Source organism: Telmatherina bonti (assembly GCF_933228915.1).
Source record: "Telmatherina bonti genome assembly, chromosome: 13".
NCBI classification, from domain to species: domain Eukaryota; kingdom Metazoa; phylum Chordata; class Actinopteri; order Atheriniformes; family Telmatherinidae; genus Telmatherina; species Telmatherina bonti.
This window is the reverse complement of record NC_136611.1, coordinates 22,952,518-22,971,862: the sequence shown is the minus strand read 5'-3', so window position 1 is coordinate 22,971,862 and position 19,345 is coordinate 22,952,518. Positions and strand designations below refer to the sequence as shown.

The 19,345-nt window shown below is 38.9% G+C and overlaps 1 protein-coding gene across 1 annotated transcript in view; it reads left to right on the top strand.

Moving 5' to 3' along the window:
- The window catches only part of kiaa0825 (KIAA0825 ortholog), a gene marked incomplete at both ends in the record, with an annotated part of 116,876 nt that overhangs the window by 17,067 nt on the left and 80,464 nt on the right, over positions 1 to 19,345 (top strand). Inside the window, 10 exons of the mRNA XM_079250956.1 lie at positions 327 to 494; positions 1,977 to 2,059; positions 2,259 to 2,507; positions 6,077 to 6,354; positions 7,457 to 7,607; positions 9,698 to 9,888; positions 11,185 to 11,391; positions 11,650 to 11,757; positions 13,790 to 13,929; positions 16,782 to 16,961. Of these exons, the coding sequence (XP_079107082.1) occupies positions 327 to 494; positions 1,977 to 2,059; positions 2,259 to 2,507; positions 6,077 to 6,354; positions 7,457 to 7,607; positions 9,698 to 9,888; positions 11,185 to 11,391; positions 11,650 to 11,757; positions 13,790 to 13,929; positions 16,782 to 16,961 (1,755 nt within the window). The remainder of the gene's footprint in view (positions 1 to 326; positions 495 to 1,976; positions 2,060 to 2,258; positions 2,508 to 6,076; positions 6,355 to 7,456; positions 7,608 to 9,697; positions 9,889 to 11,184; positions 11,392 to 11,649; positions 11,758 to 13,789; positions 13,930 to 16,781; positions 16,962 to 19,345) is intronic.

The window sequence follows — 19,345 nt, the reverse complement described above, 5'->3', positions numbered from 1 at the left end:
AAAAGTTTGTGTTGAGAAGGAAGGCTGTGCATGTTCGACTTCTTATGGAACAAAGTTTTGCATATTTTTTTCTCTGTTTACACTGTGTATTGGGAAAAGATGAATGGGTCAATATTCACTAACGGTGTACTGCGCTGCAAGACTTCTTGAGGAGTGTGTTGTTGATCAGTTGCAGTAGACAGGGAGGGTGCGTGCAAAACCTCTTGTCATAAAATTGTTGATTCCTTTTTCTAAACTGCAAACTCCATTGCATCTCTCCGTCAGTCAAACATCCACAATGATATGCATAAAGTGTTGATGTCTTCACTTCTTTCCCTCCTTCACAGCACCAATGGAGCTTCCTGTGAAAAGTAGGAGCTTCAGTTTGACCTCCCACCAGTTGAGGGCACTAAACCAGCTGGCGTGCACCCTGCTGAGGTTTGAAAGTGAAATTAGGGAGCTTGTCACCAACATGACCTTCATTAACTGTATGGAAGATGCTCCAATTATTAAAGGTAAAGTATTATTCCTCCAACATTCACACATTTACCTACAGTATCTACTTTTAAATACTCTGACATTAGATTTTTCATTTCTGTGTGTGTGTGTAAGTGTGTGTGTCTGTTTAGTGTTCATTTAGTTCAAAAAGAAAAAAAAAAGACACATCTGTAATAAACAGGCTAAAAATATTATTAATGTAATTTTTATCAAGATTTTCTGTGGAGTACTGTATTTAGAAACTTCTGCCATTCCTTTAGGCATAATTAGCCCCACCCACCCACACACATACACACAAAGGAATACTCTAGCATAAAGTCTGAGCTGTGGCTGAAACTATGTGTTTTATTAGTTCAGATTTATTATTAGTCTTTAGTGTCCTTTTCCTCTTTCCACTTTGAACTTCCGCTACAGAGATGTTAAATGAAAGCTTTTGGCGCATGGAGTAATTTCCATAAAGGTTACATTTACAAAAACAAGACTTGCAGAAAGGCTCAATTTACAGAGAGGTAAACAGCCTTTAAAGGGCAGTTATCCAAATCATTAATTCCAAGCAATCAAACGGCTTAATTACCAGAAATTCATCAGATGGGCTTAAAGGTCAAAAAGTGATGTGCTTGCTGCTTCCTCCTTCTTCCATTGCATGCGGTCTTGTTCGACTAAATTAACTCGCCTGGGGTCTTACTCTTCGTTTTCTGATTAGGAAACTATGGCCTTGATGTTCGTGGGTTTTTAATTGAAACCCCGTTCAACATCCTGTACGCCTGTAGTCACGGCACCCCCGCCCTGCACTCCACCGTCTCTGCACACACCCACCCAATCTCCCCTTACGGAATTACCCCATATATTGTTTCTACTATCTGGGTTCAAATCAGATATAAACCCCAAATTTAGACATTTAGAGGCATTTCCATCAGCAATGTTTTTTCCGACTCCCTCTGAGGCATGTGCAGTCATTCTCCGGTCAGTGTGTCTCATGCAGGCAACTCCCTCAGGAGCTGAAAAAAGAAATCAGTGAAATTGTACCAAAATTTGCAGTATCTGGAATTATCACTAGGGGCTTTCTTTACAGGCTTGTTAAATCCTTTAGCATGAATTCTTATTCTTAGTAAAATTCCCAACATCAAAGAATCAAAATGGTAATCTCCAAAAAAAAAAAAAACAAAAAAAAAAAACATTGTGACATTATATTATAGTGCTTGCTTTCATTTATAAACTCTATGCTATTAAATTGGCTTGTAGGGAAGAAAGAAATTCATGGAGATATGCATAATCATATCTTAAAGTTCATCATATGGACATATTTACAACGATAAATATCACGAAATCACTTTAGAATCAAGGTTTCCCTTCAGTTTTATTATAATGTTGGTGCTTTTTATTATTTTTCATTGTCTGGTTTCAAAGCTCAACAAAGAAGTTAGTCATTTTTCAACATTTCAGTATTTTCAACATATGACTGAAATGATTCTTGTTACACATTTGTACTTCCTTCTTAGGTATCTTGAAAAAGAGTAGAGAGGAGTCAAATATGACAACAGATGGCAGGAAACAAACCGCAGACAAACTTCACACTCCCGAGGTGAGATTTTTGGAAGTGTTTGTCACATGAAAGTTTGTCCTCTGCCACATCTATTCAGGTTTATACATACTTAAATCATACAGGATTTTCTGATTGCAAAGCAGCAAGGTCATTTCTTGCTTTAAAGTGGAACAGGTAAAGCATTCCCCTTCTGCATTCAGATTTTAATAGGCTATTTGCTATTTATTCTGCTTTACAGGCACAGACTCTGGAATTTAACTGGAGGTCAGCGTTTAGTGGACTGGCCCCTCACATGGAGCATTGTGTCAAAGTGGTACTGGATAACGTCTGTGCTAAGAATCTACAGCAAGAAGAGGCCTTGCATTCTGCTGGACACATCTCCGTCCCCCTCATCCCCGTCACTGCACAATCTATCACCACTGCACGTCTTAAAGAAGACTGCTTCTATGGCTACTCGGAGAAAAACATTCCCAAAATGATAGCCAAGGTATTTTTGGATCAAATGTTGAATTTACCATTATTATATAGTGTTACTGAAAAAGTTAAACATGAAGTGGATTTTAAATTCTAATAAGTTGTAGAAAAACGTTGTGTTTTCTTTTTTTTTTCTTTTTCTGTGTGGATGATGTTCTGTGTTGTAAAAAAAAAAAAAAAAAAGAAACATATATTAGGTCATTTCTAGCACTTAAGATTCTAGATGCTACACAAATTTCCACTTTATAATTAATCTGTAAAACAAAGCTCAGTATGTACACAACAGTACAACAGACACAGGTCTAGTCTACAATTTTATTGAGTGTACAGAAACCAGTGGATAAGACTTCAGCTTGTCAGTCCTCCTGTCCACGAGCTTGTTTTCCGATACACAGTGGAGTCATCCTTCTTTATTACTACCCAACTGAACAGTATAGGCTTACACACAACACCCAGACCCAGGGAGATTAATGCTTTCCGTTGCCTCAGTGGAAAGCTCCTGCGATAATAGAAAGCCCAACTGATTTGGGTCTGAGACAGGTGACACCCTGTATTAAAAAAGGGCCTTGGGAAGAGTCATCAGTATTACTTATGGGGAAGACTCCAGGGACAAAAGAGAGACTGGAAGAAACCAAGAGCAACTGTGGGTGATATTATGGGGGTTAGATGATGTGGAGAGAAAGTGTGCTGAATGGGGGAAATGGAGGATATAGAGTGTACTAATGATAGAGGGATGCATCAGAAAGCTAAAGTGGCTAGGGCAGCAAGCAGGATAAAGAAGGGATAGCTTAAACAAAAAGGGCTAGAAGACAGGGCCTGGGAAATGCCTGAGCGAGGTGAAGTCGACGCTAGAGATTGACTTTTTTTGAGAAAGAACGCCTGCCTCTGATGTGAAACCAGGCTTAGGGTCTAACTCTACAAAGGATCTGCAGTTTTGTAGGCTGGCCAGTCACATACTAACTCACACTATTTCTCTAGCCCATCTTTAGTTTCTTTCAGGTTTTAATTTTGTTAAAACAACTTTTCAGGCTGCTCCACCTAAACTTTCTGAGTTACTTTTACTCATTCTTTTCCTTAGCACTTCTGCTACCCTCACTCTCCTCCATATTGCACACTGTACAGCCTCGCCATCACTGCCTCGCCTCCCCTCTTTCATCGTCCATACACTCTCTCTCTTCCTGTAGCCCTTTCATGCTGACTGTATTTGTGGCTCTCATTGCTAACTAGTGTTAGAATTTGTCTGTGCTCAGGACCTGTACAACATATTTATGTGTAGGTCAACGCTTCAAAGATGAGAGCCTTTCAGCCCAAAGGTTATACTTGCATGCATTTGCATTTAATAACACTGTGCCAGAGAGGGAGAGTCAAGGTGAGATTGTGATGAAATATTATGTATCTACCTGAATATCAGTATACCTGTGTATATTTATATAGATATTTATATACATTTATGTATTTTGACCCTGTCCTTTTTAGCTGTGTAGGCTACCATAGAAATCAGAGAAGAAAAAAAGGAAAAGAAAGAATAAGAAGACAGCTGAAAGGCATTATGTTGGATCAATATTTCACAATTTTATATTCATATGTTCATGCCTCAGTCCTGTTTTTTTTTTTTTGGTTTTTTTAAAAATATGAATCCACTTAACTATCAATATTGGCATGGATATCCAGGCTACAATACAAGTTTTCATCCATCAGAGTCTGTAGTGCACTTTTTACTGGCAGAGAAATGAATAACAAATAGCCTCTATTCAACAACTGGAATTTGCACTCCTGTTAGAACTGAGATTGAACTCGCTTTGTTTCTTTAGACCCTTCTCACCTCGATGATGATAGATCTCTGTTATAATAGCAAAAGTAACTTGTTCCATGCTCAGCATTCACTGAAGTGCTCATCAGTGTGTTCTCCACTTATCTGGATTCTTTACATTCCACACATCCAAACAGGCTTCCTCAGCGCTTAAAGCGAGAAAAAAAAAACCCTTCATTGAGTCGCTTTTACTTTGCTAAAATAGTCCTGATGGGATTCTAGGCTTTGATCGAAGCTAGTTAACGTTTCAGTCTGACTTCAGCAAGGATGCATTAGTGTGTTTGTTGTTCTGTAGATGTGTGTGCATCATATGCTTCTGCAGCGCCTCTTCATATGCCTGGCAGTGTTGTCTGCATCTGCTTTCTTTCATTCTAAGTATCCAGTGACAACATGCAATCAGAAATTGACCTAATTGTCCAAATGGCCAGTGGGGTAAGGCCACACTGAAAGCTGTTATGGAGAGAATAGTATGAAGAGATTGTGGATTTGGGAATTGTGTACACACACTGTAATGTGACAGTATGTCGAACTGGCTGGTCATCTCTACTATAAGTCAAATAAAAGTGTGACTGTAGAGTTAAGTAATACACACTGTGACTGATTGATTAAACTGGCGTAGACTTTTCTAAACAACATTACCTTCCCTGAGTGTGACCTGTCTCAATAGCTCCAGGCAATATGCTTTTTAAGGATCCAGATGACTCATAACTCATGTTATATATCCACATATATACCTTCATAAATTTGGATTTGCACTCGCATACATGTGACTCCTTGGCACTTGCCTCATCATGTTTCATTCTCACTGCATTGTCAAGAAGTACATGATGTAGAGGAAACAGTTGTATTGTGCATTATGCTTTTTAAAGTGTTGGCAGCCTATAAATTCAGTACATTCACCATATGCGTTTATGTACTCATTTATTCTAATACAGACTCACATCAAGACACATGCAGAAAAATCTTCATTTTTCCCACCAGCTTCCAGTGCATTGAAACTGCAGCAAGTCTTCTGCCATTTATCTGAAACAGTTTTAGGAGAATGAGAATGGCATAGTAATATTGTATTTACCCAACTGTGCAGCATGGCACAATATACGGTCCGAAAATGTTTTTATTCTTTTTTTCCCCATTCATGTTAATTAAAAAACCACACTGCACTTTTGCACAAGCACACTCTTTGCTATTTTAAGCCACCTTGATCAGTCAGCCTACTTGGCCCTGGAGAGGAAAAGGTGTGGAGATCCTTGTCCCAACAGGGCTGTCTCCACGACAAATGTGAATAAGTCTCGTTTATTGCTCTGGCAGTTTATAGAATAATCGGTGGGCCTTTTATAGTGCTTCTACATCCCTTTCTCCCTTTCAACTTAGCCTGACCTTTTTCTTTCCTCTCAGAGTGTTTGAGCCATTTCTTCTTGTATGGTCTTACATTTATCCTCTAGTGTGGCTAATATGATGCTTACCTTTTTTTTTTTTCTACACCGACACTGACATGCTGGTGTACCCTCAAAGTTTTTGCCAAGAGCAGACATCTGTATTCTGCATCTGCAATGATCTGTGTTTGCTTTTAACTTGTAATGGCTTGCTAATGTTTGAAAAAAACAAATGCTTGTGTAAAACTCAGCCAGGAGCAAATCCCTTTCATTCCAATGACTCCCAGCAAATGTTCCATTATTTACATTTATTGAGGTCTCTTCCTGATGTTTTTTCCTCTTGACTGACAGATTCTCCTTCTGGTATTAGTATAATCTTTTCCTTCCCTTTCTCCTCAGTTCTGCGGAGCGATTCTGACTGAAATCGATGCCTTACTACCCCTGGCAGCAGCCTGCAGGGACACTTCTCTCCTGGGGGTACGATCCAGCTTTGTGGAAGCATGTGGCAGAGCAGCATTTGCCATGCTGGGGCGTTTGCAGGATAGGGCCCTGGAGGTACCATCCTCTGCACCGCTGAAAAATCTGCCTGCTCTCTTGGCAACATGCATTTATGTGCACCAGCGTCTGGAGCATTACAGCGCCAGGCTAAAGGATTCAAATGCTACCACAGCTAAAATGTAAGGAGGTGTTGGGAATTGAATATGAATGCATATTGGGTGCTATGTGTTTAGGTGTTTCACTGTTAGTCAGTATTGCATCAGTCTACAACAGATCCGTCCTTGTGACCAACAAAGATGTGCAAACTCCCAGATGATGACTGTAGATGTCATTAAACCATAACAACTTGATACAACACATGCTTGTCAGCACCTTTCAACCATGAAGCAATGTGTGCTTTGAATTGATGTCTTTGGAATAACCCAGCGAATACATTCTTGCAATAATATAACAGGAAAAAAGTTACAGCAAAGTCAATAAATTACAGTATGAACATTATTAAAACCATCGTTCCTCATTCTCTTGTCTTTAATATCAGTCAGTGATTCCAAAATTGCTGACAATTTAAGAACTTTAATCTCATCTTTTGTATCTGATTTACTGACAACAGTTATAAGATGAATAGTTTTTAAGTCGTGGATCAAAGACAATTCTTCATATACTGTTCTAAAACAGAAGATGAGATGGTTAAGCTTTAATTAAACTGCAGATTTGTGATAATGGGAGGAATTCACAATCTCTAAAAAAGACTGACAGGTGATAATGACAGTCATATTGGCTCTAAAGCTGGTGACTTTAATGCCCCTTAATACCCCCTTAACCTCTTCTGTCTGTAGACCCCCTCTAAAGGCATCCCTGGTGCCCTGTCGGCCCACCTTTGGCCCCATGTGCTCCTCCACCTGTGCTTGCACTGCATCCCCTTCGGTCATATACACTTTCCTCTCTACACCATTTAGTCCCCTTGGTTTAAGCTTCCTGCACCTCTATCAAGCTCTTCTCTTTTTCTGAAAACCAAGAGAGGACCATTTCCAGAATAAAAAATGTCACATTGAACTTTTAGAATAACTTATCTGTTCTTTCAGCTAATCATTTCACCTCATGTTTGTTTGATAGCTCCCTGCATGTACAGTTTTTAATCATGCATCTGCATCACAGGATTGTGCCCCGTTGAACTCTTGACCTCAGAAAGCTCGTTCATTTTATTTAATGTGCCTAGTGCATTATAGATCATGTATTTTAATTCATTACCCTTAAAGATGTGTACCATTCATCTTTGCCTAGACCTCTGCCTCTGCTGCCTATCCAGAAGTACCAAGAGACAGTGGAGGCCTTGAGAGAACAGCTTACCAGCTACTGCACCCAGGTTTGCTTAACCTGTATTCTTCAGGACGCAGAGAGCCATGACTGGGCTGACCCAAAACCATTCTATGAGGTAAAATATTCTTACATTTGCTATAAATACATTTTTGTTTGTTTGTTTTTTTTGTTTTTTTTTTAGCTCAACACACATCCACACCCACAGCAATTTTCCAATACCTTTGCAACACTACGCTAAACTGTAAAATACATAGAAATTGCTCTTAATAAACCTCTCTGGGTTTGGTTTAATGAAATATTTGTTGAAACCTTTTTTTTTTTCTTGTCATTTGTTTATTCCTAAAACACTGCATGTAAAACTGCTGCAGTACTATCTAGTGTTGATTAAACTCACAACAGTGAGAAGAAATTCTGACGTCTTACACAGCTTGTTCCATAGAATTTGAAAACTACAATTATACTCTAGAGCATGCTTTCTTCTCCTTTTCATTCCCACAACACACTTTTACCTCTTACTCTCGCTTTTCTATCTGAGAGTTGTACTCTGAGCTTCCTGAGAACATCTGTGGCTTCCATGCTGCCCTGGGGCTCCAGGGATTCAGCTGTCTGAAGTCTGCAGTCTACACTGGGACTGTCTGGAAACGGCAAAGGGCCCCTAGAACTCCCCTGCCTTCATGCCCTTAAACCAGTCTAAACCTCTCTTCTTCTTGCTTGATCCTGCTTTTGCTATCCCCCTCCCCTTCTTTGTTCCTCACTCCTTCCATGGGTCAGTAGTGTCAGACAGACCTGCTGTGTGCAGGTGTGCTCTTTGTTTCACCATCTTGGTGCAGATTTGTACAAATGAATCTTGCAGCAGCATCTCTGGTTGTGCATTTCATTTGGTGTGTGTATGCACGTATGTTTCCAGATATTTTATGTCTGTTATACTGCATATGTGTTGATGTACGCATCATGTTTCCATCTCCTGGATCTCCAGCTTGTGTCTTGGCTTTTTGACAGCTTAATGTAGCTGCACAGAGACTGCTCTCCAGACTGATTTTCTTTTTCTTTTTTAAATTTATATTGGCACATGAATTGTTGTGTGCAGAAATAAAGTAATATGTTACAGTAAAATGATAATATATAAGATGTATTTACGTCATCAAAGGCAGTTTCCATCTGACCCTGGTCAGCAACTTTGCCTTCAAGGCCTTTGGAGCCCAATACTGGATTTCATCTAAATGAGATAAAATAAATAAATAAAATGAAATAAACTAAAGGCACTCTGAGTTTCCAGGTTTATTCCATCCTTGACTCCGCTGCCAAGATTCAGTCTCCCCGCTTGCCAAGCCATCATCTTTAAGTTTGAAATAGAATTTTGTCCATAGCTGTCCTGGCTGGTTGGATGAAGTTTAACTTGCATGAGACTAAAAACAATTTTAGTTGGAGTTGCTTTTAGTTAAGACAAAGTGTCTCTGTCTGTGTAGCTTGACTGGGACCAACATCAGTATATTGTGGTGTAATGCTGGACATAGAGCCTAGTCACATCCATCATCAATGACCAATAGCTGACTGTTCGGCATGAAGTAAGACATAAAGCAGGCATGATTAAGTGGGGACAAAATCTAATGAACATGATGAGCTGAGGATGTTAAGGAGATTAAAGAGTTTGACTCAATACCCTGACACACCCTCAATGGTAGAAAGGTTCTCTGGAGGTTTAGATGCAGTATGATGCATTTGAGGTAGCAGTAAAAGATTGATTTGTTTCCTTCCTAAATCTACAACAAAGCTGCAGGATGACAAACTAATAATCTCCTTCCATCCATCTTACATCTGTCTTTATCTTTTATTACTTTTACTTTTCTGTCTGTGCATCCTTGCACTCTAAAAAGCTGTTGATTTGTCCTCCTGTTTTTGCACCTCTCTCTATGTGTGAGCATTTGTGTGCAAGTGTGTGCCTGCCACGATGTGATCTTCAGTTCATGACTTTGAAACATCCCAAAATCCCAGTGGGAGAAGAAACCCAGGTGCAGAGTGCAGGTGGCATCACCACTAAAACATCCTGGTGTTGACAGATCTGTCTGAAGCTCTCTTTTTTTTCCCCCTCTCACTTTTCTCTTACCTACTTTTTCACTTCCTCTGTGTTTTTGCTTCACTGTCAATGTCCACATCAAAACATATTTTCATCTGTGACTCGATCCTGTCCACTACTTTCTTCAACAGGGCGAGCGATGTTCCTTCTCACTGCAGATGTGGTTCTACTTCCTGTGTGGGCTTCGCAGCGACCTGTGGGCAGTTCTTCCGAGCGAGCTGGCCAAAGATATCCTTGGACAGGTGTTGGCAGAAACTTTACAGCTGCTGGTGCAAAGATATGCCAGGGCCCGGGCTTCATACAAGAGACACCTGCAGATCAGGTATTCCTCAGGGATTTGCAGTAACCTTTTATGAATAGAAATATTATACTATGGCAAGCACAGAAAAGGGTCTCAATCAGTGCTTTTGTCTGTTGTTGTTTAATCTTTTCCATACCCTTTAAGTTCCAGTACGTAACATATAAGGGAGATCCACACACTGGAACTTTAAGCTTCACATTGCAGAGGGGATTCTGTTGGCCATTTCTCCAACACAAGTTGCTAAATTTCACAGTGCCTGCTGGAAATCTTCATGTGATGACGTACAGTTATGAAAAAGATTAATGCCTTTACATATCCGTACATTATAAAAACTCATCTGGCACTCACAGGGTAGGAAATCTTGTCAAATACCTGTATAACCTTAGATGAACATCATTCAGATGGCATATCATAAAAAAATTAACAAAAACTAAGCCAAAATGTAAAAACAGTAAAATTCAATAATATACTATAAAAAATATAACCAGAAATACATATACTGAACATTATATCTTATACTGTGTACTTTTTACTCCACAATCTGCTTGCCTAGTTGTCTATACAGAGATAATGTGATAATACTTGAGTCTTTTGCAATAAAGTAAATATTCTTGACAGAACTGGTCCTCTAGGGTTGAAAGTGGAGGTCTGACCGCAACCCCTGCCACTCTGTGAGCTTTCTGTGTTTCCCCCTTATTTTTAAATTGTATGTTAAAATATTTGGGTTTAACCCGGACATACAGTTAAAGTAAGTCACAATGACAAAGACAAAGTGAAGTTCTCATGTGTCATACAGCAGGATTTCAGTAAAAAAAAAAAAGCTGGTTTATGTTACTCAGAGATATCTGTGTTTCTTACGGGACAGTTGTAAAATATGAGGTATGGCCAAACAGATGTCTTTTTAAACATTTCCAGATCTCCGGTTTATAACACTCACATGGGTAGTCTTATGCTACATCAGGTCCCTTATATCAGTCCATTGCTGTGTGTCTCTGGTAACAGTTGAGGTCATAGTGATCCAAGGATGAGGAGATGACAGCATCCGTTGATCAAATGAGAGAAAAGGTTTATGGGTGTTAAATTGAAAGCAATGAGTAGGTGTAATGTCACAATTATGACTTTTATAGTGTCATTGTTACATAGTTACATAGTTATATTCTCAACTTTCCCAGAATAGAATTACAACAACATTGTAAAATGCAGAGGTGGCTACATATTAACTAAATTATAGATAATCTACAAAGGAACTTGGAAAACTGATGTTTTTTGTTTTCATCCTCCCAATTACCTTTCTTTTCCTCTCAACTTGCATTTAAGATGTGACATCACAGCAGTGTTGCTGTATGTGGAGCACTTCATGTGGAGTTTGTGTGAGAGCCCTGAGGCCTTGGTCCTGATCGACCCTTCTTCAGAAATGACCATAATCTTTGGTGGTTCCAGCTGGCCATACCAAATCCACAGCCTATGTGACCAACTCCTGACAGTCCTCATCATTGTCACAGCACCCTTATCTTTGCTATATAGGTTGGTACAGAATGCACAAAAAGGTTTTGTTTTACATTTTGAAGAGGTGTAAATTAGGACCAAGACATGTCAGACATATAGTCCAACAGCTGTCAGATGAGATTGACAGCAAAAAGGTGGGCTACCTGAATCAATGAGCCACCAGAGAGCTCCAAATTCATTAATAAATAAATAAATGAAAGAAAGTTAGCTGTGATTATTGAAGGATGTATTTGTTTTAATGTAATTTGTGGCTGTGTCCCATTTTAATTCCTGCAGGACATTTATGATTAATAGTTCAAAAGAGTCTGCATCGCAACCCAAGTGCCCTGTTGTACGCTGGCTAAATGCTATCCACCCTGACTTCTTCACAGAGCAGGCCATACGGTATGTAAAATACACCCATCGTACCATCTGCCATCCATCACACAGTAGACACACAAACACATACACACAGTGTGATTCTACACCAGGTCCTCCCTGTCCATAAGAGTTTGGCACATTTATTAACTGTTCACAGACAAACAATCACCGAACAAACACCGAATGGCCATTTGCATCAGGGAGAGCCAAGGCCCACGTTACAAACAAAACTACAAAGTAAAAGGACAACTTACATAACCACCAAACAAAAAAGTACAAACCTACATCTAACCTTCCCTACAGTAAATTGAGCAAGAGAAAAGGTCCCTGTTTGACAGAACAAAATTGCAGCTCTCCCCTACAAAGCCAATCTGAAAAAAAACAAAACAAAACTAAGGATCATCTCAAACAACACTAACAACTAGATAACCATTAATGAAACTAGGCTTACACAGAACACAGAGATGGTGTGAACAGGATGTGGCCAAAAGTCCCAGACGTGCAGATCCTGAGGTCCTTTATAGGCCACTCCCAGACCTGATGGTGGAGGCTACCACACATCAACACAAGAAGGAACACCTGGGAAGGTATTAGGGCTCTGGCAGACCATATTACAGCTGCAGTGGTAATCACACACAGATGGAAGGTGAGAAAGGAGAAAAAAGGAAACCTCCACTGCTTCTGACACAAAGTCAAAGTTGATGTGTGTACAAAGCTATGTGTGTACATTTATGTCCAGTGACTGTTGTGACCTTCACTGTGCAGTCAGTCACACTTGCCTCACCCTTATCCTCATTCTACTCCCTTTCTCATATCTCTCAGAGCCAACGTGATGTCATTGCATGCTGATGAAGCACAAATCAAAGTAACCCACACTTTTCCTCTAAGTATTGGAAAGCTGATATTAGTTTATTTTTATGGCCTCTTTATTTCTTCGCTCCCACCTCCTGCCTTCACGCGAGAATGCCAAATGGTGCATAGCCAGTTGCCCAAGTCCTCCTCCAGAACCTAATTGCTGTGGCCAAATACACCAGTTGTTAATCTTACTATATGAAACAATATCTGAATCACACAAGATTAAATAAGAAAATAAAAATGTTTCAGAGCATTGAAAAAAAAGCACAGGACTTTATGCTATAAATGTATCTATTTGCACACAGGCATGCTGTGTTTTTTTCCCCTCTCTCTTTGTACTTGCATTTGTGTATGTGCGTGTATATTTGTGTGTCTTGGTTTTGTAAGCTGACCCTACACTGTAGCTGGGTAGATTTATCAGAGCAGTTAAAAGATGATTTCTTCTGGATTTGCCATCCCAGTGACATCATAAATTGTGCTGTCAGACAGAGACACAGTTTTCCTCAGTCAAGCAGCAGGGTATACCTTGCGCTAGCTTTTTGGCTCAAATCAAATGGTTAATTTCTGTGCACACACACACACCCCCAGTGCAGCCTTGGTCTTATGACAAACCCCGTCCACTCATTCCATTAGATTTTATTGAGATGTATAATGTAACGTGCAAGCACATATGTCAGCATGCACTCTTACTCGCACACATGCAAAAGCACAAGAAAAGGCTCTGAGGAGCACACACACACGTGCACACACACACACTCATACATTGACACACACACCAAAGACACGGCTCATTACCCACAGCTGGCTGCAGCCTCTTGGTTATACAAAAGATGTAGGAGGGGGGTATTGCTGTATATTTATGTATTTGGCTGTCTCCCAAATGTTAATTTGCTTTTAGCTGGCCAAGATTAGAGCTAATTCCTTCCTGGTGCACACTAGAAGTGAGTGAGAGTGAGGGCATTTTTGAGCCTAAGCTTATAACTGAAGTGAGTGACACTGAAGGAAGTTATCATTTGCAGCTATTCCCCTGCTGCTCCCTCACAGACTGTCATCCAAGACTTCTGTCTATGTCTTTGACTTTTGAATCTTTTTTCCGTCTTTGTTGTCTCTTGCTAAATGGTCTTGTATTTGTATACTCACCTGACACTGCAGAACTGTCAACATTGTTTTCTTTCTTTTTTTTTTTCATCGTCTCTCTTAGCGACGGCCTTATGGGCCAGCCAGCCTTGGCATGTCAGCTGAGGCTACTGACCTCTGACCCAGGATGCAGTCCCAAGTTGCTGCTGCGAACGCTTCTACAAGGAGACTGTCACCTGCCCAGAATGCTCCTGGAAAATTCTTGTGAGTCTTTTATTTTAGTTTGGATAGACTGCTGTCTTTGTAGGTGTGGGTCGCAATTGTTCTCACAAAGATATGAAATATGGACATCTTTCAGAGGATCATTTAAATCACTTTGAGTTTCTTTTTTCTTTTTCCCCCCCCTTTTTTGTATTTTTGTATGTCTTTGATCTTGTAGTAGAAATATATGAGAGATTATTTTTGCAGGAGATGCACAATATTGGATTTCTGGCCAGTATCTAAATTTGCTGATATTTACAACTCATTTGGCCAATAACTGAAATGATACCAATCTCTCCTCCATACACACTGAAAATAATGTAATATTTAATATTACGTGAGCAAAAGAGAAAAAAATATTTCAACTTGCATTATGCATAACATCTTAAATTTATTGTCAACAATTTGATTTTTTTATTTTTATTTTGTTGATTTGTTGTATTAACCATCGCTCAAATTGCCGATAAACATTTAATTTTTAAGCCAGTATTGGTCGATACCAAAATTGTGCCAATTATATGGGGCATCTGTGTCTTAATTAATGGTGCTCAAGGTTCCTGAACAAGTTACATAGACTTTGATTAGCTCTATTCATTTCATGAAGTTATCATCAGCATCTTTGCTATCATCATTTTCACCTTGGTCATCATCATCACTAAATCAATAGAGCATAGTAATAAACACTCAACAGGCCCGGGCAGAGCACATGCTCTGACCTTTAAAGATTTTCTATTCCTTTCTTTCTTCTCCACACGGCAACAGTCTAACCTTTAAAGACTGTTGTGCACTTGCACATTAATTCACATTATAGCGACCTCATTAATAACAACTCTCGCTGTCTTGTTCTCTTGCTTGGTGTGAGTCTGACTCAGAGGTTCGGTGATGCTTCTCACTGCACAGTGCTGTAAATCAGCATAAGAAGCGCTGACTCTCGCGTGTTATCGCGGTGACAGGGTAATTAACCAGGATGCAGACAGACAGAGGGAACAGCTTGACTGAATGCCTTCACTGCCACTGCACTTCTCCGTATGTGTGTGGTGTCTCTGTTCTTTGTTGATAAAAATTTTGCACTCAACTTACCAACAGATAACTGTTAAACTCTTTCACTTGATGTCACACCTGATTCAGCTTATTTTACTTTATTCTAAAATTAGCTGTTGTTAAAACTTTAGATTTAAAAACTTTTTCTTTTGTTTTTTTTAATGCGCTGTGTCTCTAACTCACTAGTTTTCCAGGTACCCAGCCAACTAAATAACCTTTGCATTTTTTTTAAATATGATTTTAAATTGTATGCCCTCCTCATCTAGCATAAGTTTTTGCAGGGACATAATTAGAAGGTACTCTACTTCTGCTACACACATGCATACACAGTCTTTTTTTTATTATCTTCAGTGGGTCTGCTTCCAATTACAGAGCTGTGCATAAAGGGCTCTTGTGACTGGTTGACTGCTTGTCCGGAAGATAAACAGGTGTATGTACTGGCTGTGTATCAAGGCTGGATACAGAGAGGAAGGGGAAAATCAGAAAAGCAACTGAGAAATCAGAATAGAAACAAAAAAAAAAAAAAAACAACATGTTGGAGTTATTGTGTGCTGCAGGAGTAGCGGAAACTCCGCAGAGATGTGCCAGCGCGCTGACATCTGTTTTTCTGAAGTCATCTGCTGCTCAGTAATGGGATCATTATTAAAAGGCACCTAGTTAACCTGCCATGCTCTCCGGCACCTCAAGTGGAAATTAATGTTAGTCATCCCTGTTTCCTTGGCCCATTGCAGCCACAGCAGTGATATCCATAACACTCTCCCTTTAAGGACCAATTACCAGACAGGCAGCGAACAAGATGCCAGGGTAATCCACATAATGTCGTCTAATAGGCTGATTTTAGATCAGGTTAGTTTTCCACAAGTGAGATGTGTGATTGTGAAATAACAAGAGCATAAGAGAGGAATCAGTTTTCATATAAATAAGCAGTCAGACTATCTGAATGTTATTAAGCTGTTTTTTTTTTCTGTCACTGTAAATGGCTAATTTTGCCTTGTCTTTTCAAAAATAGTCCAGAATTTGTCAAAAGGAAGGCTTGATGCCCTCCATCTCAGCACAGCGCCCCCTCATTGACAGCTGTGTTACACACACTCTCCTATACAAATAGCTGTCATCTCCACACAGCAGACTGACAGACCTCTGGATGTCTGCCACCTCTGGAGCAGTGGGCCTTTCCTCAGCAATCCTTGTCAACTAAACACACACACACACTCACTTATTAAGCACACAAAACACATATATAGACTTCCATATGGGTTTTACACACACACACGCACCTCCATTCTCAGCCCTGTTCTCAGACAGCAACCCCCAGAAGGACACCCTGTCTAAACCTCTTCTTTTTCACTTCCTGTCTCCATGTATCGTGGATCCCACAGCCAGAGGCTTTGAAATCTGTTTCTTTTTTTCTGTTTCTTTCTTTTTTTGTTCTATCTAGCGCAGATGTGGGTTTTTCTTACCCCTCTATTCCACGCTGTCTTTTGTTCACCCTTTCTGTTAACACGTGTTAGGCTGGGCAGCCTTGACATTTTTTTGTTTAAAAAAAATTCAAGACTGTTTCACAGGATGCAGTTTTATTTCTTTATTTATGCAACTGCACAGAGCTGATATTTTCAGGATTATAATTAAGAAAATGAACAGATTTTATGATCACCTACATATCTTTAAATGTGCAAACCTTTTAATCTCTTTGTACATGTGATTGTTTGCATATGTGTGGAATATCAGGATTTCATAAATTCACTAAGGTTTTGAATATCCACATATGTATTTCTATTGTTGGCAACGATCTCTCACCAAGCCGACTGTGTTTTCAGATTTGTGCCAGGGGAAAGGCCCTGAAATATCCTCAGAGAACCTCAAGGCAGGAGATGACTTCATAGTTGCTTTGTTCAATGTGCTCTCTTGCCTGAATAATGTCCCGAAGGCCTTGACTCAGGCCTTTCAGCCATACCTGGAAAGAGCACACATATGGGAACATCTCTACACACTGGCAGGTAAAGAAACAAACAGCTGCTTTTTATGTTGTGGTTCAGGGGTCATTAACCACCACATGGCATATAGCTATGATACATTTTGAAAAAGGTTTGGTTTGTAGCTCTATGCTACTCTGCAAATACTGTAAAGTTTCAAATTAAAAGCTTTACAGTCTCTTTTAAAAAATGAGTTCTTAAATAAACAGAAATGCAAACTTATTTATTACTTACTGTTATTACTTACTTATTATTTTCAGGACCAAAAGTTATTGGAAAAAGATATCTCATAAACCAGCCAGATTATTGATTAGATAAAGAAAAGAAATCTGAATTTTATGAATAAGTCAAGTGTAAATTGCCCAAATTAGTTTGTTTTAAACCAGTCAAACAGCTTAGATGTGAGATAAGAAGCGCAAACTGCGGAACCATAATATTTTGATCATTTCCAGGTGTGAAATAAATTCAAAGCAAAAATGAACAGAGTTAAACTGACACAAGATAATTTACTACCACTAGTAAGCATGTCCTGCTGACTGCACGTCAGCAGATGGGGGATGACATAGGGATTAAATTAGCGAGAAAAGAATCTAGTCGGCCAAAATCAGCAATGCATTTATATCAAGTTGCATTTGGTAAAATTTGTGAGATTACCACATTAAAATAGACACTGCACATGTAGATGTTGATGCTGATCTTCAACATGACTCTGTATAAATCAGTCTACTAACTGTAAAGCAATAAATAGTTACTCCAGTAAGTCTGCTTGAGTATGTGTAAAGCCCTGCTGTGCCATATTTCAACTTGTCCCTTTACAAAAACAGATCATGTTGTGAAACCAGTCAGTTTAGCTCTTCAATTCACCCAGCTGTAATCTGATTCTTCAGCTAAGCTTAAACTTTTTTGTATTTGTGCGTGTGTATGTATATATATATATATATATATATATATATATATATATATATATATATATATATATATATATATATATATATATATATATATGCATATATATATACATATATATATATGCATATATATATACATATATATATGCATATATATATACATATATATATATGCATATATATATGCATATATATATATATATATATATATATATATATATATATATATATATATAAAAGCAGTTGCATCTTAAAAAAACATACACATAATGAAAGTAGGATTTTACATGAAAATCTTAAATGTTCTTTTTCTAGACTATAATCTACAGATATTTTTCTTATTTTATTAGGGTTTGATGGCGGGCCGCTCCACTTTTTATATACAGCACAGTGCAACATAAAGTTTTGTTAAGCCTAACAAGCCAGTGCTTTTCATAGTTAATGTTAAGCTGAAAAATTCAATATATTATATTCTGCTTGTTTTACCTTTTTTCTGCTTGTTTTTTTTATCTTTTTCTATTTATCTGACCTTCTTTCAGAGCGAGGTCAACATAAACTGAGCTGAAGGTTTCTATATGTTTATTTTTCTATAGATCAAAAGTAAAACTTTGCACAAAGGATATCTTGGCTCTCAAGGCCACTGTTAACATTGTGTGCACACGAACTGAATCATGACTGTTTCATTGACTGCAATAATTTACAAAATCTTTTTGCCTCTCTCTGATGCAAGCTTTTTGTCAAGCTTAATCAGAACTCCTGTGGAGTAGAAAGCTCTTTTTAGTGGTAATTCTTATATCCTGGGTGAGTGGTAATTATTGTAGCATAAATTAGAGTGATTGGAGAAAAGTATGTGGATGGAGATGGAGCACAGGAGGGGTCGAGAGAGGGAATGAACGAAAGAGAGAGAGAGAGTGCCATAGAGAAATTCTCAATGTCATCCAATCATCTTTTATCCTCACAGGGTAATTAGTTTAATTATTGGACTGTTCCAAATCTTTGTATTTTAATTTTGGTTACAGGATACCCCCAGTGCCCCCATTTCTATTTAAACTGTTCACTGAGTTAACTTTCATAGATTATGTTGAGAGTTTACTATTACACCACTTACTCTCATGTTTCATCACACTGTAGAAGGTTGATTCAAATCAATATACTGGTCAATATGGTTCGGGTAGTATAGAGTCTGAGAAATCATGTGACTTTGAAAAATAGGTCCAGAGCACACCTGCCACAGAGGGCTTCTCCTTCAAAAAGCCATATCATTTTTCTGTTCCACTTTCCTCTTTTTCTGTGGCTCTGAGGTCACCCATTTGTCAGACGTCCCTGGAGATTCTAGTGCACTTCCGGCGCCGCCACAATAACTCTCTCTTTTGTAGCCTCTGGTTTTACAGCTGGAGCTGTAGGAAGTTTATGGGTGCCATACAACTTCATGCAGTAGATGCTCTGTTATTAATACTAGCAGGATATGAAAGACCAGGGCGATGAAAGCCACAGTACACC